This window comes from Coregonus lavaretus (genome assembly GCF_964263955.1).
Source record: "Coregonus lavaretus genome assembly, chromosome: 16".
In the NCBI taxonomy this organism is placed as follows: Eukaryota; Metazoa; Chordata; class Actinopteri; order Salmoniformes; family Salmonidae; genus Coregonus; species Coregonus lavaretus.
In genome coordinates, this window is record NC_140003.1 from 47,898,960 (window position 1) to 47,926,089 (window position 27,130).

General features: G+C 45.3%; 1 protein-coding gene across 1 annotated transcript in view; it reads right to left on the reverse strand.

Moving 5' to 3' along the window:
* Positions 1–16,940: 16,940 nt before the first annotated feature.
* The window catches only part of LOC311143873 (fibronectin-like), a gene marked incomplete at its 5' end in the record, with an annotated part of 84,687 nt that continues 74,497 nt past the window's right edge, over positions 16,941–27,130 (reverse strand). Inside the window, 3 exons of the mRNA XM_084179744.1 lie at positions 16,941–18,497; positions 18,648–18,770; positions 21,418–21,563. Of these exons, the coding sequence (XP_084035870.1) occupies positions 18,399–18,497; positions 18,648–18,770; positions 21,418–21,563 (368 nt within the window). The 3' untranslated portion in view covers positions 16,941–18,398. The remainder of the gene's footprint in view (positions 18,498–18,647; positions 18,771–21,417; positions 21,564–27,130) is intronic.

Genomic DNA, 27,130 nt, shown 5'->3' on the forward strand with positions numbered 1-27,130 from the left:
TTCTTTAAGAGGCTCCTCTGTCCTCCACTCGTTACCTGTATTAATGGCACCTGTTTGAACTTGTTATCAGTATAAAAGACACCTGTCCACAGCCTCAAACAGTCACACTCCAAACTCCACTATCGCCAAGACCAAAGAGCTGTCAAAGGACACCAGAAACAAAATTGTAGACCTGCACCAGGCTGGGAAGACTGAATCTGCAACAGGTGGCGCAGTGGTCTAAGGCACTGCATCGCAGTGCTAACTGTGCCACTAGAGATCCTGGTTCGAATCCAGGCTCTGTCGCAGCCGGCCGCGACCGGGAGACTCATGGGCGGCGCACAATTCGCCCAGCGTCGTCCAGGGTAGGGGAGGGAATGGCCGGCAGGGATGTAGCTCAGTTGATAGAGCATGGGTTGTGGGTTCGATTCCCACGGGGGGCCAGTATAAAAAAAAGAAAATGTATTCACTAACTGTAAGTCGCTCTGGATAAGAGCGTCTGCTAAATGACTAAAATGTAAATGTAAAATGTAAGCAGCTTGGTTTGAAGAAATCAACTGTGGGAGCAATTATTAGGAAATGGAAGACACACAAGACCACTGATAATCTCCCTCGATCTGGGGCTCCACGCAAGATCTCACCCCGTGGGGTCAAAATGATCACAAGAACGGTGAACAAAAATCCCAGAACCACACGGGGGGACCTAGTGAATGACCTGCAGAGAGCTGGGACCAAAGTAACAAAGTCTACCATCAGTAACACACTACGCCGCCAGGGACTCAAATCCTGCAGTGCAAGACGTGTCCCCCTGCTTAAGCCAGTACATGTCCAGGCCCGTCTGAAGTTTGCTAGAGTGCATTTGGATGATCCAGAAGAGGATTGGGAGAATGTCATATGGTCAGATGAAACCAAAATAGAACTTTTTGGTAAAAACTCAACTCGTCGTGTTTGGAGGACAAAGAATGCTGAGTTGCATCCAAAGAACACCATACCTACTGTGAAGCATGGGGGTGGAAACATCATGCTTTGGGGTTGTTGTTCTGCAAAGGGACCAGGACGACTGATCCGTGTAAAGGAAAGAATGAATGGGGCCATGTATCGTGAGATTTTGAGTGAAAACCTCCTTCCATCAGCAAGGGCATTGAAGATGAAACGTGGCTAGGTCTTTCAGCATGACAATGATCCCAAACACACCGCCCGGGCAACGAAGGAGTGGCTTCGTAAGAAGCATTTCAAGGTCCTGGAGTGGCCTAGCCAGTCTCCAGATCTCAACCCCATAGAAAATCTTTGGAGGGAGTTGAAAGTCCGTGTTGCCCAGCGACAGCCCCAAAACATCACTGCTCTAGAGGAGATCTGCATGGAGGAATGGGCCAAAATACCAGCAACAGTGTGTGAAAACCTTGTGAAGACTTACAGAAAACGTTTGACCTGTGTCATTGCCAACAAAGGGTATATAACAAAGTATTGAGAAACTTTTGTTATTGAACAAATACTTATTTTCCACCAAAATTTGCAAATAAATTCATAAAAAATCCTACAATTTGATTTTCTGGATTTTTTTTTCTCATTTTGTCTGTCATAGTTGACGTGTACCTATGATGAAAATTACAGGCCTCTCTCATCTTTTTAAGTGGGAGAACTTGCACAATTGGTGGCTGACTAAATACTTCCCCCCCCCCCATAGGGCTCTGGTGAAAACTAGAGCATGGGACGTAAACAACAACAGTTTCTCCTCGTTTACTCACCAGCAGGTATCATCATCAACAATCATGACTAGTGATGAAGACTGAGAATGTTATCCAATGTAGGCTACTACTGACTACTCACCTCAGCTGTGATCCTAAGACATTCAGTAATGAGTTGTTATAAATAGTTTTCTATCTATCAAATGTCACATATGTTTTGTTTTTTTGTCCTTTCTTGTCACAGTTGTCTGTCCAAAAACACCTCTTGTTTAACAATTTGCTTTACATTCAACAAGGATACCAACAATGACTTGACACCATTTGTATTTGTTATGGTCTCCAATCCCGGGGTCCAGCAAAATTAAGGCAGTTATACCATTTAAAAAAAAAACATTACAATACATTCACAACAGATTTCACAACACATTATAAGTGTGTGAAGTCCACTAAGCCATTTTTTCATACATCCACCAAAGGTTTGTCATACTTTTACCAACCAGTGACAATAACTCTAAAAAAACTCACATAAAAGGTTGATTGCAATTATCCAATGTATTTTTTAAGGCCATATGTTGGAATTTTTGGATGACACTTACTGCAGTGGGCTAAATCAGAGTCACACCGTGTTTCTTGGTATTCTTAAACATATCGACTTTGAAACAAAAGTACACACCTCACACACATGGTTATGGGCTTAAAAAAAAAAGAAGACGCCTGTACCATGTCAGATATAGAGTTGAAATGTATTCCATTTTGAGTTTGCATCCCAATATTACACTTTATATACATCACAGAAGTTGAAATATAACAAAACCGTTTGACATAGAAACACCGGATTTCTGGCGTAAAAAAATGTAATAATAATAATGAAAAATATTAACATTCCACCCATGAGGCCACTAGAGGGCGATTTGGACATTTGACTGCAGGAAAGGGCTACGTAAAAAACAAACAACAACAACAAAACTAGAATTTTAATGCAACTTGACGAAGCCTACCCTACCTGAGCCAACTCTGAACAAGATTATGAACTGTTACTGGTCACTCTCACTAAGGTGTGAATGGCCTGAATGACCTTCTCCACTACACATATGGCATTTAAAATCAACCTTGAACCTTGCATTATCTTAGGTAAATTGTAAATGATATTCTGTCATGTTATGTGTATTGTTATTGATGTTATTTAAAACACGTTTGATTATAAGTAATATATTTAAAATGTTAAAATGTTACGCTAGTGCTCCTATGTTGTTATAAATTATTCAACATTACAAACAATTAAATATTCAGTTTATTATGTTGTTTTTCAATGTTGTTGATGTGAAGAGAAAACATATAATGAAAATAATAAAAGAGAACTCATGGATGCAATGTTGTAATTGCAAAACCCAAAACAGGAGTGGCTCCTAACCTTTCCTCCTATGTTACTTCAGTCAGAATGTATAGTATTTATTAACTTACTGTATTGTATTTTACATCTTTATAGGAATAAATTATTCAACATTACAAACAATTAAATATTCTGTTTATTATCTGAATTGACTGCTCAAGCTTCTATTTTAAGTAGACCTGTTGCAAAAGATTGGTTAAGGATTTCCTTATGTGTTTTTGCAATGACGTAAGGCAACAGGCTAATCTGAGCAGGGTCCCAGTGTTACACGTTTAAATGTCCACTCTCTTCATCACCATCAACGCCAGTCCACCACTCATGTCCTGTTTAACCTCCAGACGACACAGACAATGATTTTAACACACAGAGGGAATCTGCACTGCATATTAAATACTGTGCAGGAGAGAGGACAATTTATGATCGTGGCTTTCAAATGTGAATTACAGAGGCAGGTTTACTGATAAGTCAAATAATTAAGTTAATGAAGTTAAAAATAAAAAAATCTCCTTATGGTGATGTCAGCAAGCCCATTTAATTTGTGGAAAAGTAAATTATGATTACCTCAGACTAAATGGAACTTTACTGGGAGCAGTGTAAGGGGCAGTGATTAAATATGACTCCAAAAAGGGCTGTTGTATATCTCCACGACTCCACCACAAGGTCTCCACCACAGAAGTAGAATGAGATTATATTTCTATGGTCGACACTCTCCAAGAACATGTTTATCTTGTGATTCAATGCTTTTTTAATTTTTCATCGCATATTGAGGAAATTAATTGTAAAATGTCAATGTTTTTTTCCTCATACATAAGGAAAATTCACAGGCACATATTTTTCATTTGCAACTATAAGTCTGTGTCTGTATGAAGACTTGCAAGGCCTATGTACCAGAAATTCTTTGTGATCCCCAACAGAAAAGCTTCAAAGAATTACTAACGCGTGTCGGCAAACGAATGACAAATGTCCCTCTCAGGTTGCCGTTGTTGCTATGGAGACAGAAAATATTATATCCTGCTATGGAAACGAGCATGAATGACTACCTTTGGCACTGGATAAATAGTGAATTAAATGTTTAAATGTATGTTTATTGTGGTGCGACTCTTACTTGCTAGCTAACGTCATTACCTAGCTAGCTTACGTAATCTAGCTAGCAATAGCACATCTAACGTCATAACCACTCTCTAATGTGCTGCTATTCGTCTGACAAACTTGTGGGAAAATATACAAATAGTATTGGCTTGAGTGTTTGCAAACAAAACGATACGTTTTACAACACGCCCTTTCAATTGGTTGGTTTTGTAATCTCAGCAGCATGACCCAGTAAAATACACCTTTATGTTTGACCAATCAGCAAATTGCAGTCTTTACCGAAATATGCACTGATTGCATAAGTAATCACTCCTACTGCTTATTCCCCCTCATGCCTACTTGCCAGTTCATATCACTTAAGTTAATAGGAACTGGAAGGCAAGGGAATGAATGGCAGGCGTCATAAATCCACTGGCAGTTTTCTTTCTACCATGTTAAGGGAGAAAGATATCTTCTTTTTTTGTACTGTGGTTTCAAATAGGCTGACATGGCAGATGACATCACATCTGAATGGGTACGGGGAATTTATAGTGAACACTTATACACTGAGTGTACAAAACATTAAGAACACCTGCTCTTTCCATGACATTGACGGACCAGGTGAATCCAGGTGAAAGCTGTGATCCATTGTTGATGTCACTTGTTAAATCCACTTCAAATCAGTGTAGATGAAGGGGAGGAGACAGGTTAAATAAGGATTTTTAAAGCCTTGAGACAATTGAGACATGGATTGTGTATGTGTGCCATTCAGAGGGTGAATGGGCAAGACAAAATATTGAAGTGCCTTTGAACAGGGTATGGTAGTAGGTGCCAAGCGCACCGGTTTGAGTGTGTCAAGAACTGCAATGCTGCTGGGTTTTTCATGCTCAACAGTTTCCTGTGTGTATCAAGAATGGTCCACCACCCAAAGGACATCCAGCCAACTTGACACAACTGTGGGAAGCATTGAAGTCAACATTATACGTTATAACACGCTTTCAACACCTTGTAGTCCATGCCCCAACTACTTGAGGCTGTTCTGAGGGCAGGGGGGGGGGGGGGGGGGGGATGTGTTCCAAATGTTTGGTGTACTCAGTGTACATACGTTAAAACACATTACATGACTGAACATAACTGAATGTAGCTGTCGCTGGATTCTCTGTGTCTTTTGACTCACTGTGGTAAAGGTGAAAAGGTAGGTATATTTATTAAAGCTATTGTGGCAATTAGTTGCTCTTAATACCATATCAGTTTTGATTCATTGATAGCTAATGAGTCAGAACTTACAGCTGGAAGCTCTGTCACTAGCCGGCTCTTGCTGACGATGCTTTGAATAAAAGCTAGTCAAACAGCACCCACTGGTGGCACCATGCATAAACAACACGTAGGGACGTTAGTTTGTGTCCTTGCCTATCATTACAGTCAGCAGTGTGCAGCAGGCTTGCTTGTCCTTAGTCCATTTGTATCCTCATTTTAAATGCACATGGCAGCGAGCAGCAGCACACATGTCTTTCCTCTCTGTGTCCCCCGGAGCCCAGGCCCAGCCCTGCAGTGGTCAGGAGAACTCCCCCGGGGCCCAGGCCCTGGCCCTGCAGTGGTCAGGGGAACTCCCCCGGGGCCCAGGCCCAGCAGTGGTCAGGGGAACTCCCCCGGGGCCCATGCCCAGCAGTGGTCAGGGGAACTCCCCCGGGGCCCAGGCCCTGCAGTGATCAGGGGAGCTCCCCCGGGGCCCAGGCCCTGCAGTGGTCAGGGGAACTCCCCCGGGGCCCAGGCCCAGCAGTGGTCAGGGGAGCTCCCCCGGGGCCCAGGCCCAGCAGTGGTCAGGGGAACTCCCCCGGGGCCCAGGCCCAGCAGTGGTCAGGGGAACTCCCCCGGGGCCCAGGCCCAGCAGTGGTCAGGGGAACTCCCCCGGAGCCCAGGCCCTGCAGTGGTCAGGGGAGCTCCCCCGGGGCCCAGACCCTGCAATGGTCAGGGGAACTCCCCCGGGGCCCAGGCCCAGCAGTGGTCAGGGGAGCTCCCCCGGGGCCCAGGCCCTGCAGTGGTCAGGGGAACTCCCCCGGGGCCCAGGCCCAGCAGTGGTCAGGGGAGCTCCCCCGGGGCCCAGGCCCAGCAGTGGTCAGGGGAACTCCCCCGGTGCCCAGGCCCAGCAGTGGTCAGGGGAACTCCCCCGGGGCCCAGGCCCAGCAGTGGTCAGGGGAACTCCCCCGGAGCCCAGGCCCAGGCCCTGCAGTGGTCAGGGGAGCTCCCCCGGGGCCCAGGCCCTGCAGTGGTCAGGGGAACTCCCCCGGGGCCCAGGCCCAGCAGTGGTCAGGGGAGCTCCCCCGGGGCCCAGGCCCTGCAGTGGTCAGGGGAACTCCCCCGGGGCCCAGGCCCTGCAGTGGTCAGGGGAGCTCCCCCGGGGCCCAGGCCCTGCAGTGGTCAGGGGAACTCCCCCGGGGCCCAGGCCCTGCAGTGGTCAGGGGAGCTCCCCCGGGGCCCAGGCCCTGCAGTGGTCAGGGGAGCTCCCCCGGGGCCCAGGCCCAGCAGTGGTCAGGGGAGCTCCCCCGGGGCCCAGGCCCTGCAGTTGTCAGGAGAACTCCCCCGGGGCCCAGGCCCAGCAGTGGTCAGGGGAACTCCCCCGGGGCCCAGGCCCAGCAGTGGTCAGGGGAACTCCCCCGGGGCCCAGGCCCAGCAGTGGTCAGGGGAACTCCCCCGGGGCCCAGGCCCAGCAGTGGTCAGGGGAACTCCCCCGGGGCCCAGGCCCAGCAGTGGTCAGGGGAGCTCCCCCGGAGCCCAGGCCCAGGCCCTGCAGTGGTCAGGGGAGCTCCCCCGGGGCCCAGGCCCTGCAGTGGTCAGGGGAACTCCCCCGGGGCCCAGGCCCAGCAGTGGTCAGGGGAGCTCCCCCGGAGCCCAGGCCCAGGCCCTGCAGTGGTCAGGGGAGCTCCCCCGGAGCCCAGGCCCAGGCCCTGCAGTGGTCAGGGGAGCTCCCCCGGGGCCCAGGCCCTGCAGTGGTCAGGGGAACTCCCCCAGGGCCCAGGCCCAGCAGTGGTCAGGGGAACTCCCCCGGGGCCCAGGCCCAGCAGTGGTCAGGGGAACTCCCCCGGGGCCCAGGCCCAGCAGTGGTCAGGGGAACTCCCCCGGGGCCCAGGCCCAGCAGTGGTCAGGGGAACTCCCCCGGGGCCCAGGCCCAGCAGTGGTCAGGGGAGCTCCCCCGGAGCCCAGGCCCAGGCCCAGGCCCTGCAGTGGTCAGGGGAGCTCCCCCGGGGCCCAGGCCCTGCAGTGGTCAGGGGAACTCCCCCGGGGCCCAGGCCCAGCAATGGTCAGGGGAGCTCCCCCGGAGCCCAGGCCCAGGCCCTGCAGTGGTCAGGGGAGCTCCCCCGGAGCCCAGGCCCAGGCCCTGCAGTGGTCAGGGGAGCTCCCCCGGGGCCCAGGCCCAGGCCCTGCAGTGGTCAGGGGAACTCCCCCAGGGCCCAGGCCCAGCAGTGGTCAGGGGAACTCCCCCGGGGCCCAGGCCCAGCAGTGGTCAGGGGAGCTCCCCCGGGGCCCAGGCCCAGGCCCTGCAGTGGTCAGGGGAACTCCCCTGGGGCCCAGGGCCCAGGCCCTGCAGTGGTCAGGGGAACTCCCCCGGGGCCCAGGCCCAGGGCCTGCAGTGGTCAGGGGAACTCCCCCGGGGCCCAGGCCCAGCCCTGCAGTGGTCAGGGGAACTCCCCCGGGGCCCGGGCCCAGCCCTGCAGTGGTCAGGGGAACTCCCCCGGGGCCCAGGCCCAGCCCTGCAGTGGTCAGGGGAACTCCCCCAGGGCCCAGGCCCAGCAGTGGTCAGGGGAACTCCCCCGGGGCCCAGGCCCAGCAGTGGTCAGGGGAACTCCCCCGGGGCCCAGGCCCAGCAGTGGTCAGGGGAGCTCCCCCGGGGCCCAGGCCCAGGCCCTGCAGTGGTCAGGGGAACTCCCCTGGGGCCCAGGGCCCAGGCCCTGCAGTGGTCAGGGGAACTCCCCCGGGGCCCAGGCCCAGGGCCTGCAGTGGTCAGGGGAACTCCCCCGGGGCCCAGGCCCAGCCCTGCAGTGGTCAGGGGAACTCCCCCGGGGCCCGGGCCCAGCCCTGCAGTGGTCAGGGGAACTCCCCCGGGGCCCAGGCCCAGCCCTGCAGTGGTCAGGGGAACTCCCCCAGGGCCCAGGCCCTGCAGCAGTCATGGGGCCCCAGAGGAAGGTGTCCTCCCACAGTAGCTGCTTCCTGGGGGTGGAGACCTGGGTGGGAGGACTGGGAGCTGGGAGGACTGGGAGGACTGGGAGCTGGGAGGACTGGGAGGACTGGGAGCTGGGAGGACTGGGAGCTGGGAGGACTGGGAGCTGGGAGGACTGGGAGGACTGGGAGGACTGGGAGCTGGGAGGACTGGGAGGACTGGGAGCTGGGAGGACTGGGAGCTGGGAGGACTGGGAGGACTGGGAGGACTGGGAGGACTGGGAGGACTGGGAGCTGGGAGGGGAGTTCACTAAGACCCTGCTGCTGAAAAACATCCATAGTAAACTACAGAAACTCTGCTTCAGGTGAGTGATCTGTACAGCAGGGACTGTGTCTGTAATGACACCCTGTTCCCTACATAGTGCACTACTTTCGGCCAGTGTCATGTATAACACATGTGTACTATACTGTATAGGGAGTAGGGTGCCATTTCAGACACAAATACACAAATTGCAGGATGTACCGGTTAGATCGGAGCAGGCAAGGCACAGTTATAAGCATCCCCGTGGTGTTTGAATGAACGGCCTGCTGGTTTAGCGACATTTAGTTTCTCAGGCGTCCTGTGTCAGAGGTCAGAGCTGCTCACCACCCTGTTTCCTCAGATCATCACTCTGAGTCCAGGATCGTCTCTCTCTCTTCCTCAAACCTGAAGTCTGAGATCAATTATTTTGAATATCTCCGTTTATACATTCCACGTAGACGAATGACATATTTGCTCTGTCTATCGAGGACGGGTCTGTGTTGTACATTATGGGATGTTTCAGGTGTCTCTGAGGGCGACCATCCCTCGCCACGCTCTGGACCTCTACCGGAGTCTGTCCTCCTCCTGCCCTCCTGTGCCGTTCTCCACCAATCACAGACCGCCTTCATGTTCCGCAACGCCAGGCAAGCTACACTCTCTATTACCTCAGCAGTGGTTGAAGATAGGTTGGTTAATATTGGGTAAAGGTAGGTTGGTTAATATTGGTTAAAGGTAGGTTGGTTAATAGTGGGTAAAGGTAGGTTGGTTAATATTGGTTAAATGTAGGTTGGTTAATCGTGGTTAAAGGTAGGTTGGTTAATAGTGATTAAAGGTAGGTAGGTTGGTTAATATTGGGTAAAGGTAGGTTGGTTAATAGTGATTAAAGGGAAGTAGGTTGGTTAATAGTGGTTAAAGGTAGGTAGGTTGGTTAATAGTGGTTAAAGGTAGGTTGGTTAATAGTGGATAAAGGTAGGTTGGTTCATATTGGTTAAAGGTAGGTCGGTTAATATTGGTTAAAGGCAGGTCGTTAATATTGGTTAAAGGTAGGTCGGATAATATTGGTTAAAGGTAGGTCGGTTAATATTGGTTAAAAGGTTGGTTGGTTCATATTGGATAAAGGTAGGTTGGTTAATAGTGGTTAAAGTTAGGTTGGTTAATAGTGGTTAAAGGTAGGTCGGTTAATCACACTGTAAACTGAGGGAAAGAAAGGTAGTCTTTGTCGGTGGAACAATTGTTGCCAGTTTAATCCATCCCTCAGGTAGCACCGTGTGTAACCCTGTAATGATGATCCACATCTAACTATGCTGTGTTTCTCTTGGCTCTAGTCTTTATCAGTAAGACTGTTATCAAAGTATTGGTCAATGGTAGGTTCTGTCAGTAAGACTGTTATCAAGGTATTGATCAATGGTAGGTTCTGTCAGTAAGACTGTTATCAAGGTATTGATCAATGGTAGGTTCTGTCAGTAAGACTGTTATCAAAGTATTGATCAATGGTAGGTTCTGTCAGTAAGACTGTTTTCAAAGTATTGATCAATTGTAGGTTCTGTCAGTAAGACTGTTATCAAAGTATTGATCAATGGTAGGTTCTGTCAGTAAGACATCAAAGTATTGATCACTGCCTATTTAATCTCAGATCCTATACCAATGCAGGATAGGAGCTCGACATCACTGCCTATTTAATCTCAGATCCTATACCAAGGTAGGATAGGAGTGTGACATCACTGCCTATTTCATCTCAGATCCTATAAAAAAAAAATATATTTGTCACATTCACGTGTTTAGCAGATGTTATTGCGGCTTTAGCGAAATGCTTGTGCTTCTAGCTCCGACGGTGGAGTAATATCTAACAAGTAATATCTAACAATTTCACAACATATACCCAATACACACAAATCTAAGTAAGGAATGGAATTAAGACTATATACATAATTTATATGGACAAGCAATGACAGGGCGGCATGGACTAAGATACAGTCGAATATTATAGAACACAGTATATACATATGAGATGAGTAGTGCAAGATATGTAAACATTATTAAAGTGACTAATGTTCCATTTCTTAAAGTGGCCAGTTATTTCTATAGGCAGCAGCAGCCTCTAATGTGCTAGTGATGGCTATTTAACAGTCTGATGGCCTTGAGATAGAAGCTGTTTTTCATTCTCTCGGTCCCAGCTTTGATGCACCAGTACTGACCTTGCCTTCTGGTTGATAGCGGGGTGAACAGGCAGTGGCTCGGGTGGTTGATGTCCTTGATGATCTTTTTGGCCTTCCTGTGACATCGGGTGCTGTAGGTGTCCTGGAGGGCAGGTAGTTTGCCCCCGGTAATGCGTTCGGCAGACCGCACCACCCTCTGGAAAGCCCTGCGGTTGCAGGCGGTGCAGTTGCCGTACCAGGCGGTGATACAGCCTGACAGGATGCTCTCAATTGTGCATCTGTAAAAGTTTGTGAGGGTTTTAGGTGCCAAGCCACATTTCTTCATCCTCCTGAGGTTGAAGAGGCTCTGTTGCGCCTTCTTCACCACACTGTCTGCTTGGGTGGACCATTTCAGTTTGTCAGTGATGTGTACGCCAAGGAACTTGAAGCTTTCCACCTTCTCCACTGCGATTCCGTCGATGTGGATAGGGGGGTGCACCCTCTGCTGTTTCCTGAAGTCCACGATCATCTCCTTTGTTTTGTTGACGTTGAGTGATTGTTGGTAATCAAGCCTACTACTGTTGTGTCATCTGCAAACATGATGATTGAGTTGGAGGCGTGCTTGGCCACGCAGTCATGGGTGAACAGGGAGTACAGGAGGGGGCTGAGCACGCACCCTTGTGGGGCCCCAGTGTTGAGGATCAGCGAAGTGGAGATGTTGTTTCCTACCTTTACCACCTGGGGGCGGCCCGTCAGGAAGTCCAGGACCCAGTTGCACGGGGCGGGGTGCAGACCCAGGGCCTCAAGCTTAATGATTGGAGTGTACTATGGTGTTGAATGCTGAGCTATAGTCAATTAACAGCATTCTTACATAGGTATTCCTCTTGTCCAGATGGGATAGGGCAGTGTGCAGTGTGATGACGATTGCATTGTCTGTGGATCTATTGGGGCGGTAAGCAAATTGAAGTGGGTCTAGGGTGACAGGTAAGGTAGAGGTGATATTTTTATTTATTTTATTTATTTCACCTTTATTTAACCAGGTAAGCCAGTTGAGAACAGGTTCTCATTTACAACTGCGACCTGGCATATGATCCTTGACTAGTCTCTCAAAGCACTTCATGATGACAGAGGTGAGTGCTACGGGGCGATAGTTATTTAGTTCAGTTACCTTTGCTTTCTTGGGTACAGGAACAATGGTGGCCATCTTGAAGCATGGGGGGACAGCAGACTGGGATAGGGAGAGATTGAATACAGTTGAAGTCTGAAGTTTACGTACACCTTAGCCAAATACATTTAAACTCAGTTTTTCACAATTCCTGACATTTAATACTAGTAAAAATGCCCTGTCTTAGGTCAGTTAGGATCACCACTTTATTTTAAGAATGTGAAATGTCAGAATAATAGTAGAGAGAATGATTTATTTCAGCTTTTATTTCTTTCATCACATTCCCAGTGGGTCAGAAGTGTACATCCACTCAATTAGTATTTGGTAGCATTGCCTTTAAATTGTTTAACTTGGGTCAAACGTTTCGGGTAGCCTTCCACAAGCTTCCCACAATAAGTTGGGTGAATTTTGGCCCATTCCTCCTGACAGAGCTGGTGTAACTGAGTCAGGTTTGTAGGCCTCCTTGCTCACACACGCTTTTTCAGTTCTGCCCACAAATGTTCTACAGAATTGAGGTCAGGGCTTTGTGATGGCCACTCCAATACCTTGACTTTGTTGTCCTTAAGCCATTTTGCTACAACTTTGGAAGTATGCTTGGGGTCATTGTCCATTTGGAAGACCCATTTGCGACCAAGCTTTAACTTCCTGACTGATGTCTTGAGATGTTGCTTCAATATATCCACATACATTTCCTTCCTCATGATGCCATCTATTTTGTGAAGTGCACCAGTCCCTCCTGCAGCAAAGCACCCACACAGGATGATGCTGCCACCCCTGTGCTTCACGGTTGGGATGGTGTTCTTCGGCTTGCAAGCAACCCCCTTTTTCCTCCAAACATAACGATGGTCATTATGGCCAAACAGTCCTATTTTTGTTTCATCAGACCAGAGGACATTTCTCAAAAAAGTACGATCTTTGTCCCCATGTGCAGTTGCAAACCGTAGTCTGGTAGATACTTTTGTACCTGTTTCCTCCAGCATCTTCACAAGGTCCTTTGTTGTTGTTCTAGGATTGATTTGCACTTTTCGCACCAAAGTACGTTAATCTCTAGGAGACAGAACGCATCTCCTTCCTGAGCGGTATGACGGCTGCGTGGTTCCATGGTGTTTATACTATTGTACTATTGTTTGTACAGATGAATGTGGTATCTTCATGCGTTTAGAAATTGCTCCCAAGGATGAACCAGAATGGTGGATGTCTACAAAAACAATGTCCTGGCTTGATGCGAGGAGCAGGAACGGGCCGGACCGTACTGGAAACACACACCACTGGCTTAGTGCGGGGAGCAGGAACGGGTCGGGCCGTACTGGGAACACGCACCAGCTACCCCCGGGGTCACACACAGAGTAAACACCAGCTACCTCCGGGGTCACACACAGAGTAAACACCAGCTACCCCCGGGGTCACACACAGAGTAAACACCAGCTACCCCCGGGGTCACACACAGAGTAAACACCAGCTACCTCCGGGGTCACACACAGAGTAAACACTAGCTACCTCCGGGGTCACACACAGAGCCACACCAGTTACCCCCAGGGTCACACACACAGAGTAAACACTAGCTACCCCCGGGGCCACACACACAGAGTAAACACCTGCTACCCCCGGGGTCACACACAGAGTAAACACCAGCTACCCCCGGGGTCACACACAGAGCCACACCAGTTACCCCCAGGGTCACACACACAGAGTAAACACCTGCTACCCCCGGGGTCACACACAGAGTAAACACCAGCTACCCCCGGGGCCACACCAGTTACCCCCAGGGTCACACACACAGAGTAAACACTAGCTACCCCCGGGGCCACACACACAGAGTAAACACCTGCTACCCCCGGGGTCACACACAGAGTAAACACCAGCTACCCCCGGGGTCACACACAGAGCCACACCAGTTACCCCCAGGGTCACACACACAGAGTAAACACCTGCTACCCCCGGGGTCACACACAGAGCCACACCAGTTACCCCCAGGGTCACACACAGAGTAAACACCAGTTACCCCCAGGGTCACACACACAGAGTAAACACCAGCTACCCCCGGGGTCACACACAGAGTAAACACAGGAGAACAACACTAAGGTGAGAATCACACACAAACCATCTGGGTTCTATTCACTGGTGATCACAATTATCTAACACCTTCGTCTTGTCCTGGTGCAGGAGGGCATACCGTCTCCACAGAAGACTGGACCTGCAGTCAGGCAATAGAAGGTAACAGAAAACATCTGGATTTAAACTTGGACCCTGTGGATGTTGTAGATATTACCACATCTGATCCCAGATTGTGTAGCCAACTCCTATGGCTGTCGTCTTTCCAAGTTTGGCATTACATTTTACATTTACATTTTAGTCATTTAGCAGACGCTCTTATCCAGAGCGACTTTACAGTTAGTGAGTGCATACATTTTTCATATGACAAGACAGCACTAACTGATCTGGCTAGAAGATACTACACACTGTATCATTCAGTATATTACCTCTCTCTCTCTCTGTTTTAGAGTCTGCCCGCTATCCGTGGTGGAGAGTGTGTGTGCCAGGTCCAGTCATGCCGAGCGGAGGGCCCAGAGAGAGGCTAGCCAGGTATGGAGGAGACCTGAACTGCCCCTCCACGCCCTGCTACACCTGGGGGTCACCGCCCGCTCACACTCCCTCCTAGACTTCCAAACATTATTCCCTTCCCTGCTCAGCACACACCATGTCAATAGGTATAGTAACTACCCTGCTACACTGAGGGTTGAGGGGATCAGTTGAGCAAGGGTGCGCAGAATCGCTAATCTTAATCACGTAATGAGTAGTTATTTGGGATGCAAGGTGATTTGGAGATCAGTGATTGCTCGCAGTCCGACTGCAATTACTCGATCTCAAACACACACCTTGACTGTGAGGGGTACTGTATCTATAGTAATGTTTTACTTTGACATGCTCCTTTCTTGCTGGTCGGCCCAGCCCAATGTGACCCGTTGTGGATCCCGTCAGAGCAGACCTCCCTCTGTAGACATGCCCCCTCTCAGCCACGGACCAGAGAGAGCGATAATCACCCACGCTCCCGCCTCCGTATTCAGGTACAGTAACTCTCTCCATCACCCACTCCCTTACATGCATCCTAAGGTTTGTCTTCCTCTGCTGTGTGGATAGTAGAGAGACACAAAAAGGGAGATGCTTAGTGCATTATCCTCTTCTGGTAACTAAGGGGAGATGCTTAGTGCATTATCCTCTTCTGGTAACTAAGGGGAGATGCTTAGTGCATTATCCTCTTCTGGTAACTAAGGGGGGATGCTTAGTGCATTATCCTCTTCTGGTAACTAAGGGGAGATGCTTAGTGCATTATCCTCTTCAGGTAACTAAGGGGAGATGCTTAGTGCATTATCCTCTTCTGGTAACTAAGGGGAGATGCTTAGTGCATTATCCTCTTCTGGTAACTAAGGGGAGATGCTTAGTGCATTATTTTCTTCTGGTAACTAAGGGGAGATGCTTAGTGCATTATTTTCTTCTGGTAACTAAGGGGAGATGCTTAGTGCATTATTTTCTTCTGGTAACTAAGGGGAGATGCTTAGTGCATTATCCTCTTCTGGTAACTAAGGGGAGATGCTTAGTGCATTATTTTCTTCTGGTAACTAAGGGGAGATGCTTAGTGCATTATCCTCTTCTGGTAACTAAGAGGAGATGCTTAGTGCATTATCTTCTTCTGGTAACTAAGATCTGCCACACCCTAACCCAGGGCCATGGAGGTCTCTCCACCTTGCCCCCCCCCTCCCCCCCAGCTCCTCCTGGGGGGGGCAGTCTGTACAGCGCTGGGCTAACAGAGGTAACAGAGAAACAGCCACAGTCCACAGACCCAGAAGCCAACAGCGAAGAGAGAGCATCAGCTCAGTGTTTAGTAGAACATTCACAGGTTAGTCTCACGTTACCAGACGTCACACCATAGCAATGACTGGTGTCGAGGGTATACGCAGGTGATCAGCATGGGATGGGCCTATAGTTGAACACTGACGGTTGACCATCTCACAGGGTCAAAGGTCAGTCTAATGTAGTACCAGACATACAGGAAAACAACTATATTGTGCCAAAGATTTACCCTTGAATATCCTCTTCCTCCTCCTCATCCTCCCCTCTTCCTCCTCCCAGACTGCCAGAGTTCAGTGACCTGACAGAGGTGGTTCTCCTCAACTCCTCACATAACCAAATGGTGGAGGCCTTCCTGGGAGAGCTGGTGCTCACAGCCTGGCCCACAATCAAAACCCTGCCTCCAGTCTCTGCCAGAAACTTCTGTCCTCCTAGGTGCCCGAATAGCCTGGTCTCCGATCTGTTTGTGCTGTCTTGTCAACTCCTATGATCAGTTGACAAGACAGCACAAACAGATCTGGAACCAGGCTAGGGACAGAATGCGTAACGAAAACAATCAGTAGACAGACCCACCCCTCTAGCCTGTACACCGACGATCAAGTTCTGTACCAAATCAGTTTATCTACCAAACGCGTTCATTAGTCCAGAGACCACACCACTTTTCATTGATCACGTTCAGTTTCAACCATTATTGATAACGTTAACCACGGCTTACCACTTGTTGATGGACATAGCTTACCAGTAACTGACTGCTTTGTGTGGTCTTATCCAGGAGGAACAGCTGTGTTTCCAGGAGGCTGTCCACAGAGTGTCTGACCAAGAGAAGAGCAGAGAGACCAGGTGGTCTCCTCCTGGTCTCAGCCTCAGCCCTGCCCCCCCCATCTACCATATTGGCCAAGCTGGAACACCAATGACCTCTGGGATAGGTGGTATGATACTGGCATGGACCTAACACAGTGTTTTACTGAACATCTCGTATTTATTATTTCATACCCAATACTGCACATAAAGTCATGAACTTTGTTTATTTGTAAACAAAAATTATTTGACCATTTTAAATAGCAATTTCTACGTCGCGATTCCTGATCTACAATGTCGTTTGTACTTGCACTACCCTCATTTACCTGATAGTATCTCATCGGTGTGAAGAGCTGAACGGTTTCCCTTCTAGCATTTATAATCAAACATTGAAAACAGACCATTCCACCAATTTCTTTGTAAAAGTTTATTAAAAAGGAATTCAGTCCACAGTAGTTAAGACTTTGGCACCTACAATATAAAAAACAGAAACAAAACAAAACAAAACAAAAAACGTGTACCCCAAATAGCATTAAAACAACATGCTTGGATAAAAGGGATAAATTAAAAAAACAATTACAAAACACAGCAGTTGAGGTGTGAAAGAATGCATCTCAACTGACAGCCATCTTAGAGCTTCCATCCAACCGTCTACAAAATGGCGGAAGTAGACAAACAACAACAGATACAATTCTGGACAAAGAATGAACACCTGCTCGCAGTGTACCTCTGATACAGTGCTTGGTTTTTTAATAGGGAATGTTTTCAGAACAACAAGAACAGAAAAACTAGCTAGTCACAATATCACTTGGCAAAAACTTGTTGAATCAACGTTGTTTCCACGTCATTTCAACCAAAGAATTCAATGTGATGGCGTTGAATCAAAATTTGAAAACTGACTGGATTGGCAAAAAGTCATTAACGTAAGCGAATTGTCATTTTTTTAAACCGAACTTTTTACTTAAATCGAATGACATGATGACATTTTTTTTTTCTTCTTCCCCCTTCACATTAGTTGACAACTCAACCAAATGTAAATCAAAAATAGACGTTGAACTGACGTCTGTGCCCAGTGGGAAGGGTCCCAAGGTGAGACCTGCCTGCGTCCCAAATGCTGCCCCTATGCCCTTTAATAGTGCACTACTTATTTCCAGTTCTGGCAACAACAACAAAAAAGTAATGCACACTACAGGGAGTAGAATGGCATTTGGGATTCTCTGTAGAACCATTTGAGTAGGATGGGGTTGGAAATATTCTCCATTCCAGGCAACTGACGATGTAGTCAACAGTTTTTACATTGTAAACTTCCGAACGTCTCTCTGAGGTAAAACATCTCGTCGGAGATAGAAAGCTCTGCTTCAGGAGGATCAGAAACAGAGTTAGGCTTCAGGAGGAACAGGAAGTGGCATACTGGACGCCTTTAGTAGAATCTCTATGCAGATGTTCGGCGTCTCGAAGGACTTGGTAGGACAACAGGATCCAAACACTAAAATATTAAAGAAAGAGCCTTTCTTTGCCTTGGGGGGTCTTTTGAAGAGATGCTCTAGAAAAAGGCGTGGCGACGTGGAGAAGCAACAGGATTGGTGGTCAAACAAAACCAAACAGTCTGTCTGAGCCAAGTATTAGTTAGTGAAGAACAGGACAGCACTAGCCTGGTCCCAGATCTGTTTGTGCTTTTGGCATCTCCATTGCCGTCATTCATTGTCAAGCCAAACAAAACGAGTCAAAAAAACAAAATAAAAAAAACATGTTTGGCGTGACAATGATGGCACAAACAGACTGGCATTCAGGATAGGAAGGCACAGCGTATGTGAGTAAAGTGTCTGGAGAAGGGTTCTCCAGGAGTGGTTTCACCTTCCCATCTTTCTACCCTTCTTTACTCTGAGGGTTGCTGGGCGTCCGCTACGAGCTCTGGTCTCAGGAGCTCTGGTCTCAGGAGCTCTGGTCTCAGACACTCGATGGGACACTGGATGTTCTGTTGGAAGAGTTTACAAAATAGCTTTGTGTCAATATACAGTGTTCAGGAGTATGTTGTTATGGGACAGTAACTGGGAGGATTAGGGTTAGAATCCCAGGAGGCACCACAGGATAACACTGTATCTCTATCCCTGGGAGGAACACACACCAGTTTTTTCAGGGCGTTCTCCCTGTAGCGGTCGAATGCGTCTTGGTGTATTTGAGGCTGTAGCAGAGCCACATCCACCTCAGTCTGAGCTCCTGGTCTTCTGCAGTTCTCACAGCGCCAGCCCTGGGGAGAGGGGACATAAGGACACGTCATCACATCAACATGCATTAACACCAGACGTGGGTTCAACTAGTATTTTTTATTTAACTAGGCAAGTCAGTTAAGAACAAATTCTTATTTACAATGATGGCCTACACTGGCCAAACCCGGACGACGCTGGTCCAATTGTGCGCCGCCCCTATGGGACTCCCAATCATGGCCGGATTGTGATACAGCCTGGAATCGAACCAGGATGCAGTGCCTTAGAGTGGCGTAGCGGTCATGGGGTTCAACTAGTATTAACACCAGACGTGGGTTCAACTAGTATAAACATCAGACGTGGGTTCAACATGCATTAATACCAGATGTGGGTTCAACTAGTATTAACACCAAACGTGGGTTCAACTAGTATTATCAGACGTGGGTTCAACTAGTATTAATTCCAGACGTGTGTTCAACATGCATTTGGTATTTTGTATTTTATCAGGATCCCCATTAGCTGTTGCAAAAGCAGCAGCTGCTCTTCCTGGGGTCCACACAAAACATGACACATAACATAATACAGAACATTAATAGACAACTGCTCAAGGACAAAACTACATTACTTTTTAAATATATTTTTTTACAAATGGCACACGTAGCCTACATATCAATACATACACACAAACTATCTAGGTCAAATAGGGGAGAGGCGTTGTGCTGTGAGGTGTTTCTTTATCTGTTTTTTAAAACCAGGTTTGCTGTTCATTTGAGCAATATGAGATGGAACGGAGTTCCATGCAATAATGGCTCTATATTTTTAAAAACATTTTAGTCATTTAGCAGACGCTCTTATCCAGAGCGACTTACAGTTAAGTGAGTGCATACATTTTCATACTGGCCCCCCGCTTTCTTGAATTTGTTCTGGATTTGGGGACTGTGAAAAGACCCCTCGTGGCATGTCTGGTGGGGTAAGTGTGTGTGTCAGAGCTGTGTGTAAGTTGACTATGCAAACAATTTGGGATTTTCAACACATTGTTTCTTATAAAAAGAAAAAGTGATGCAGTCAGTCTCTCCTCAACTCTTAGCCAAGAGAGACTGACATGCACAGTATTAATATTATCTCTCTGTTTACAATGAAGAGCAAGACGTGCCGCTCTGTTTTGGACCAGCTGCAGCTTAACTAGGTCTTTCCTTGCAGCACTCGACCTCACGACTGGACAATAATCAAGATTAGATAAAACTAGAGCCTGCAGGACTTGCTTTGTGGAGTGTGGTGTCAAAAAAGCAGAGCATCTCTTTATTATAGACAGACCTCTCCCCATCTTTACAACCATGGCCACCATGGCCACAACAGTTTACAATTTAAGATAACGCCAAGTAATTGTGTCTCCTCAACTTGTTCAACAGCCACACCATTCATTACCAGATTCAGATGAGGTCTAGAACTTAGGGAATGATTTGTACCAAATACAATGCTCTTAGTTTTAGAGATGTTCAGGACCAGTTTATTACTGGCCACCCATTCCAAAACAGACTGCAACTCTTTGTTAAGAGTTTCAGTGACTTCATTAGCTGTGGTTGCTGATGCGTATATGGTTGAATCATCAGCATACATGGACACACATGCTTTGTTTAATGCCAGTGGCAGGACATTGGTAAACATAGAAAAGAGTAGAGGGCCTAGAGAGCTGCCCTGTGGTACACCACACTTTACATGTTTAACATTAGAGAAGCTTCCATTAAAGAAAACTATTTGAGTTATATTAGATAGATAGCTCTGAATCCACGATATGGCAGAGGTTGAAAAAGCCATAACATACGTTTTTTCAGCAACAGGTTATGGTCAATAATATCAAAGGATTTACTGAAATCTAACAGTACAGCTCCCACAATCTTCTCATTATCAATTTCTTTCAACCAATCATCAGACATTTGTGACAGTGCAGTACATGTTGAGTGCCCTTCTCTATAAGCATGCTGAAAGTATGTTGTTAATTTGTTTTTTCCAACAGTTTGCTAAGAGCTGGCAGCAAGCTGACAGGTCTGCTGTTAGAACCAGTAAAGGCCGCTTTACCACTCTTGGGTAGCGGAATGACTTTGGCTTCCCTCCAGGCCTGAGGACAAAGATTTCCTCTAGACTCAGATTAAAGATATGAAAGATAGGAGTGGCTATAGAGTCAGATACCATCCTCAGAAGCTTTCCATCTAAGCTGTAAATGCCAGGAGGTTTGTCATTATTGATCGATAAAATTTTTTCCACCTCTCCCACACTAACTTTACAAAATTCAAAGTTGCATAAAAAACACAAATAATGAAAGAAAAGCATTGCATGAATACGATGGCTCACTGTTCGTTGTTGGCATTTATACCAGACGTGGGTTATACCAGACTTAAGTTCAACATGCATTAGCACCAGACGTGGGTTCAACATGCATTCACACCAGACGTGGGTTCAACATGCATTCACACCAGACGTGGGTTCAACTAGTATTGTTAATTTCACAAAACGTTGAGCTTGCCTGGCACACTGGAACCAAATGGGATACTAGTCCATTGATCCAAACCCTATCCGCCTGGTTCAATCAAATGCTCATACTTTTGACTCCTGCTATTTTAACCACTGACAGTGGATGATATAATACAATGTATGAGGAAGACAGGGAACTAGAGGGACTACCGGTCGTCTAACCTGTTGTCCTCCGTAGCAGGTGCAGGTACAGATGGCTCCCAGGTATTCCTTCTGCCACTGGTTCCCCACCTGGTACGTATTCCCATCGTCATAACACGTCGACTCATCTGTAGAAACACAGACAAATAGTGAGATCAAGAATATTCAACAATACTATATAAGGAAGTCTCTCCGTTAACTCCATGTGGAATGGCACTCACCACAGAGTTAGAAAACGTAGAGGACACACTTGCCACAAAAGACTGTGATGGTCAATGAGAATGATAGGGTGGACGTTCGTGGTTTTATAATGCTGTGGCACTAACTGATCTCTGTAGCTAGTCTGTAGCTGTATAGTAGTCTATAGCTAGTCTGTAGCTGTATAGTAGTCTATAGCTAGTCTGTAGCTGTATAGTATAATCTATAGCTAGTCTGTAGCTGTATAGTAGTCTATAGCTAGTCTGTAGCTGTATAGTATAATCTATAGCTAGTCTGTAGCTGTATAGTAGTCTATAGCTAGTCTGTAGCTGTATAGTATAATCTATAGCTGTATAGTGGTCTATAGCTAGTCTGTAGCTGTATAGTAGTCTATAGCTAGTCTGTAGCTGTATAGTAGTCTATAGCTAGTCTGTCACTGTATAGTAGTCTATAGCTAGTCTGTAGCTGTATAGTAGTCTATAGCTAGTCTGTAGCTGTATAGTATAATCTATAGCTAGTCTGTAGCTGTATAGTAGTCTATAGCTAGTCTGTAGCTGTATAGTAGTCTATAGATAGTCTGTAGCTGTATAGTAGTCTATAGCTAGTCTGTAGCTGTATAGTAGTCTATAGCTAGTCTGTAGCTGTATAGTAGTCTATAGCTAGTCTGTAGCTGTATAGTATAGTCTATAGCTAGTCTGTAGCTGTATAGTAGTCTATAGCTAGTCTGTAGCTGTATAGTATAATCTATAGCTAGTCTGTAGCTGTATAGTAGAGTCTATAGCTAGTCTGTAGCTGTATAGTATAATCTATAGCTAGTCTGTAGCTGTATAGTAGTCTATAGCTAGTCTGTAGCTGTATAGTAGTCTATAGCTAGTCTGTAGCTGTATAGTATAATCTATAGCTGTATAGTAGTCTATAGCTAGTCTGTAGCTGTATAGTATAATCTATAGCTAGTCTGTAGCTGTATAGTAGTATATAGCTAGTCTGTAGCTGTATAGTAGTCTATAGCTAGTCTGTAGCTGTATAGTAGTCTATAGCTAGTCTGTAGCTGTATAGTAGAGTCTATAGCTGTATAGTAGTCTATAGCTAGTCTGTAGCTGTATAGTAGTCTATAGCTAGTCTGTAGCTGTATAGTAGTCTATAGCTAGTCTGTAGCTGTATAGTAGTCTATAGCTAGTCTGTAGCTGTATAGTAGTCTATAGCTAGTCTGTAGCTGTATAGTAGAGTCTATAGCTGTATAGTAGTCTATAGCTAGTCTGTAGCTGTATAGTAGTCTATAGCTAGTCTGTAGCTGTATAGTAGTCTATAGCTAGTCTGTAGCTGTATAGTAGTCTATAGCTAGTCTGTAGCTGTATAGTAGTCTATAGCTAGTCTGTAGCTGTATAGTAGTCTATAGCTTCTCTGTAGCTGTATAGTAGTCTATAGCTAGTCTGTAGCTGTATAGTAGTCTATAACTAGTCTGTAGCTGTATAGTATAGTCTATAGCTAGTCTGTAGCTGTATAGTAGTCTATAGCTAGTCTGTAGCTGTATAGTATAATCTATAGCTAGTCTGTAGCTGTATAGTAGAGTCTATAGCTAGTCTGTAGCTGTATAGTATAATCTATAGCTAGTCTGTAGCTGTATAGTAGTCTATAGCTAGTCTGTAGCTGTATAGTATAATCTATAGCTAGTCTGTAGCTGTATAGTATAATCTATAGCTAGTCTGTAGCTGTATAGTAGTCTATAGCTAGTCTGTAGCTGTATAGTAGTCTATAGCTAGTCTGTAGCTGTATAGTAGTCTATAGCTAGTCTGTAGCTGTATAGTAGTCTATAGCTAGTCTGTAGCTGTATAGTAGTCTATAGCTAGTCTGTAGCCGTATAGTATAATCTATAGCTAGTCTGTAGCTGTATAGTAGTCTATAGCTAGTCTGTAGCTGTATAGTAGTCTATAGCTAGTCTGTAGCTGTATAGTATAGTCTATAGCTAGTCTGTAGCTGTATAGTATAATCTATAGCTAGTCTGTAGCTGTATAGTATAATCTATAGCTAGTCTGTAGCTTTATAGTAGAGTCTATAGCTAGTCTGTAGCTGTATAGTAGTCTATAGCTAGTCTGTAGCTGTATAGTATAATCTATAGCTAGTCTGTAGCTGTATAGTAGTCTATAGCTAGTCTGTAGCTGTATAGTAGTCTATAGCTAGTCTGTAGCTGTATAGTATAATCTATAGCTAGTCTGTAGCTGTATAGTAGTCTATAGCTAGTCTGTAGCTGTATAGTAGTCTATAGCTAGTCTGTAGCTGTATAGTAGTCTATAGCTAGTCTGTAGCTGTATAGTATAGTCTATAGCTAGTCTGTAGCTGTATAGTATAATCTATAGCTAGTCTGTAGCTGTATAGTTTAATCTATAGCTAGTCAGTAGCTGTATAGTAGAGTCTATAGCTAGTCTGTAGCTGTATAGTATAATCTATAGCTAGTCTGTAGCTGTATAGTAGTCTATAGCTAGTCTGTAGCTGTATAGTAGTCTATAGCTAGTCTGTAGCTGTATAGTAGTCTATAGCTAGTCTGTAGCTGTATAGTATAATCTATAGCTAGTCTGTAGCTGCATAGTAGTCTATAGCTAGTCTGTAGCTGTATAGTAGTCTATAGCTAGTCTGTAGCTGTATAGTATAAACTATAGCTAGTCTGTAGCTGTATAGTATAATCTATAGCTAGTCTGTATCTGTATAGTAGTCTATAGCTAGTCTGTAGCTGTATAGTATAATCTATAGCTAGTCTGTAGCTGTATAGTATAATCTATAGCTAGTCTGTATCTGTATAGTAGTCTATAGCTAGTCTGTAGCTGTATAGTATAATCTATAGCTAGTCTGTAGCTGTATAGTATAATCTATAGCTAGTCTGTAGCTGTATAGTTGAGTCTATAGCTAGTCTGTAGCTGTATAGTAGTCTATAGCTAGACTGTAGCTGTATAGTAGTCTATAGCTAGTATGTAGCTGTATAGTAGTCTATAGCTAGTCTGTAGCTGTATAGTATAGTCTATAGCTAGTCTGTAGCTGTATAGTATAATCTATAGCTAGTCTGTAGCTGTATAGTATAATATATAGCTAGTCAGTAGCTGTATAGTAGAGTCTATAGCTAGTCTGTAGCTGTATAGTATAATCTATAGCTAGTCTGTAGCTGTATAGTAGTCTATAGCTAGTCTGTAGCTGTATAGTAGTCTATAGCTAGTCTGTAGCTGTATAGTCTATAGCTAGTCTGTAGCTGTATAGTAGTCTATAGCTAGTCTGTAGCTGTATAGTATAATCTATAGCTAGTCTGTAGCTGTATAGTAGTCTATAGCTAGTCTGTAGCTGTATAGTAGTCTATAGCTAGTCTGTAGCTGTATAGTATAATCTATAGCTAGTCTGTAGCTGTATAGTATAATCTATAGCTAGTCTGTATCTGTATAGTAGTCTATAGCTAGTCTGTAGCTGTATAGTAGAGTCTGTAGCTGTATAGTAGTCTATAGCTAGTCTGTAGCTGTATAGTAGTCTATAGCTAGTCTGTAGCTGTATAGTAGAGTCTATAGCTAGTCTGTAGCTGTATAGTATAATATATAGCTAGTCTGTAGCTGTATAGTATAATCTATAGCTAGTCTGTAGCTGTATAGTATAATCTATAGCTAGTCTGTAGCTGTATAGTATAATATATAGCTAGTCTGTATCTGTATAGTAGTCTATAGCTAGTCTGTAGCTGTATAGTATAATCTATAGCTAGTCTGTAGCTGTATAGTATAATCTATAGCTAGTCTGTATCTGTATAGTAGTCTATAGCTAGTCTGTAGCTGTATAGTAGAGTCTGTAGCTGTATAGTAGTCTATAGCTAGTCTGTAGCTGTATAGTAGTCTATAGCTAGTCTGTAGCTGTATAGTAGAGTCTATAGCTAGTCTGTAGCTGTATAGTAGAGTCTATAGCTAGTCTGTAGCTGTATAGTATAATATATAGCTAGTCTGTAGCTGTATAGTATAATCTATAGCTAGTCTGTAGCTGTATAGTAGTCTATAGCTAGTCTGTAGCTGTATAGTAGTCTATAGCTAGTCTGTAGCTGTATAGTATAATCTATAGCTAGTCTGTAGCTGTATAGTATAATCTATAGCTAGTCTGTAGCTGTATAGTATAATCTATAGCTAGTCTGTAGCTGTATAGTATAATCTATAGCTAGTCTGTATCTGTATAGTATAATCTATAGCTAGTCTGTATCTGTATAGTATAATCTATAGCTAGTCTGTATCTGTATAGTAGTCTATAGCTAGTCTGTAGCTGTATAGTATAATATATAGCTAGTCTGTAGCTGTATAGTAGTCTATAGCTAGTCTGTAGCTGTATAGTAGTCTATAGCTAGTCTGTAGCTGTATAGTATAATCTATAGCTAGTCTGTAGCTGTATAGTTGAGTCTATAGCTAGTCTGTAGCTGTATAGTTGAGTCTATAGCTAGTCTGTAGCTGTATAGTAGAGTCTATAGCTAGTCTGTAGCTGTATAGTATAATCTATAGCTAGTCTGTAGCTGTATAGTATAATCTATAGCTAGTCTGTAGCTGTATAGTTGAGTCTATAGCTAGTCTGTAGCTGTATAGTAGTCTATAGCTAGTCTGTAGCTGTATAGTAGTCTATAGCTAGTCTGTAGCTGTATAGTAGTCTATAGCTAGTCTGTAGCTGTATAGTAGTCTATAGCTAGTCTGTAGCTGTATAGTATAATCTATAGCTAGTCTGTAGCTGTATAGTAGTCTATAGCTAGTCTGTAGCTGTATAGTATAATCTATAGCTAGTCTGTAGCTGTATAGTAGTCTATAGCTAGTCTGTAGCTGTATAGTATAATCTATAGCTAGTCTGTAGCTGTATAGTAGTCTATAGCTAGTCTGTAGCTGTATAGTATAATATATAGCTAGTCTGTAGCTGTATAGTAGTATATAGCTAGTCTGTAGCTGTATAGTAGTCTATAGCTAGTCTGTAGCTGTATAGTAGTCTATAGCTAGTCTGTAGCTGTATAGTAGTCTATAGCTAGTCTGTAGCTGTATAGTATAATCTATAGCTAGTCTGTATCTGTATAGTAGTCTATAGCTAGTCTGTAGCTGTATAGTATAATCTGTAGCTAGTCTGTAGCTGTATAGTATAATCTATAGCTAGTCTGTAGCTGTATAGTAGAGTCTATAGCTAGTCTGTAGCTGTATAGTAGAGTCTATAGCTAGTCTGTAGCTGTATAGTATAATCTATAGCTAGTCTGTAGCTGTATAGTAGTCTATAGCTAGTCTGTAGCTGTATAGTAGTCTATAGCTAGTCTGTAGCTGTATAGTTGAGTCTATAGCTAGTCTGTAGCTGTATAGTATAATATATAGCTAGTCTGTAGCTGTATAGTAGTCTATAGCTAGTCTGTAGCTGTATAGTAGTCTATAGCTAGTCTGTAGCTGTATAGTATAATCTATAGCTAGTCTGTATCTGTATAGTAGTCTATAGCTAGTCTGTAGCTGTATAGTAGTCTATAGCTAGTCTGTAGCTGTATAGTAGTCTATAGCTAGTCTGTAGCTGT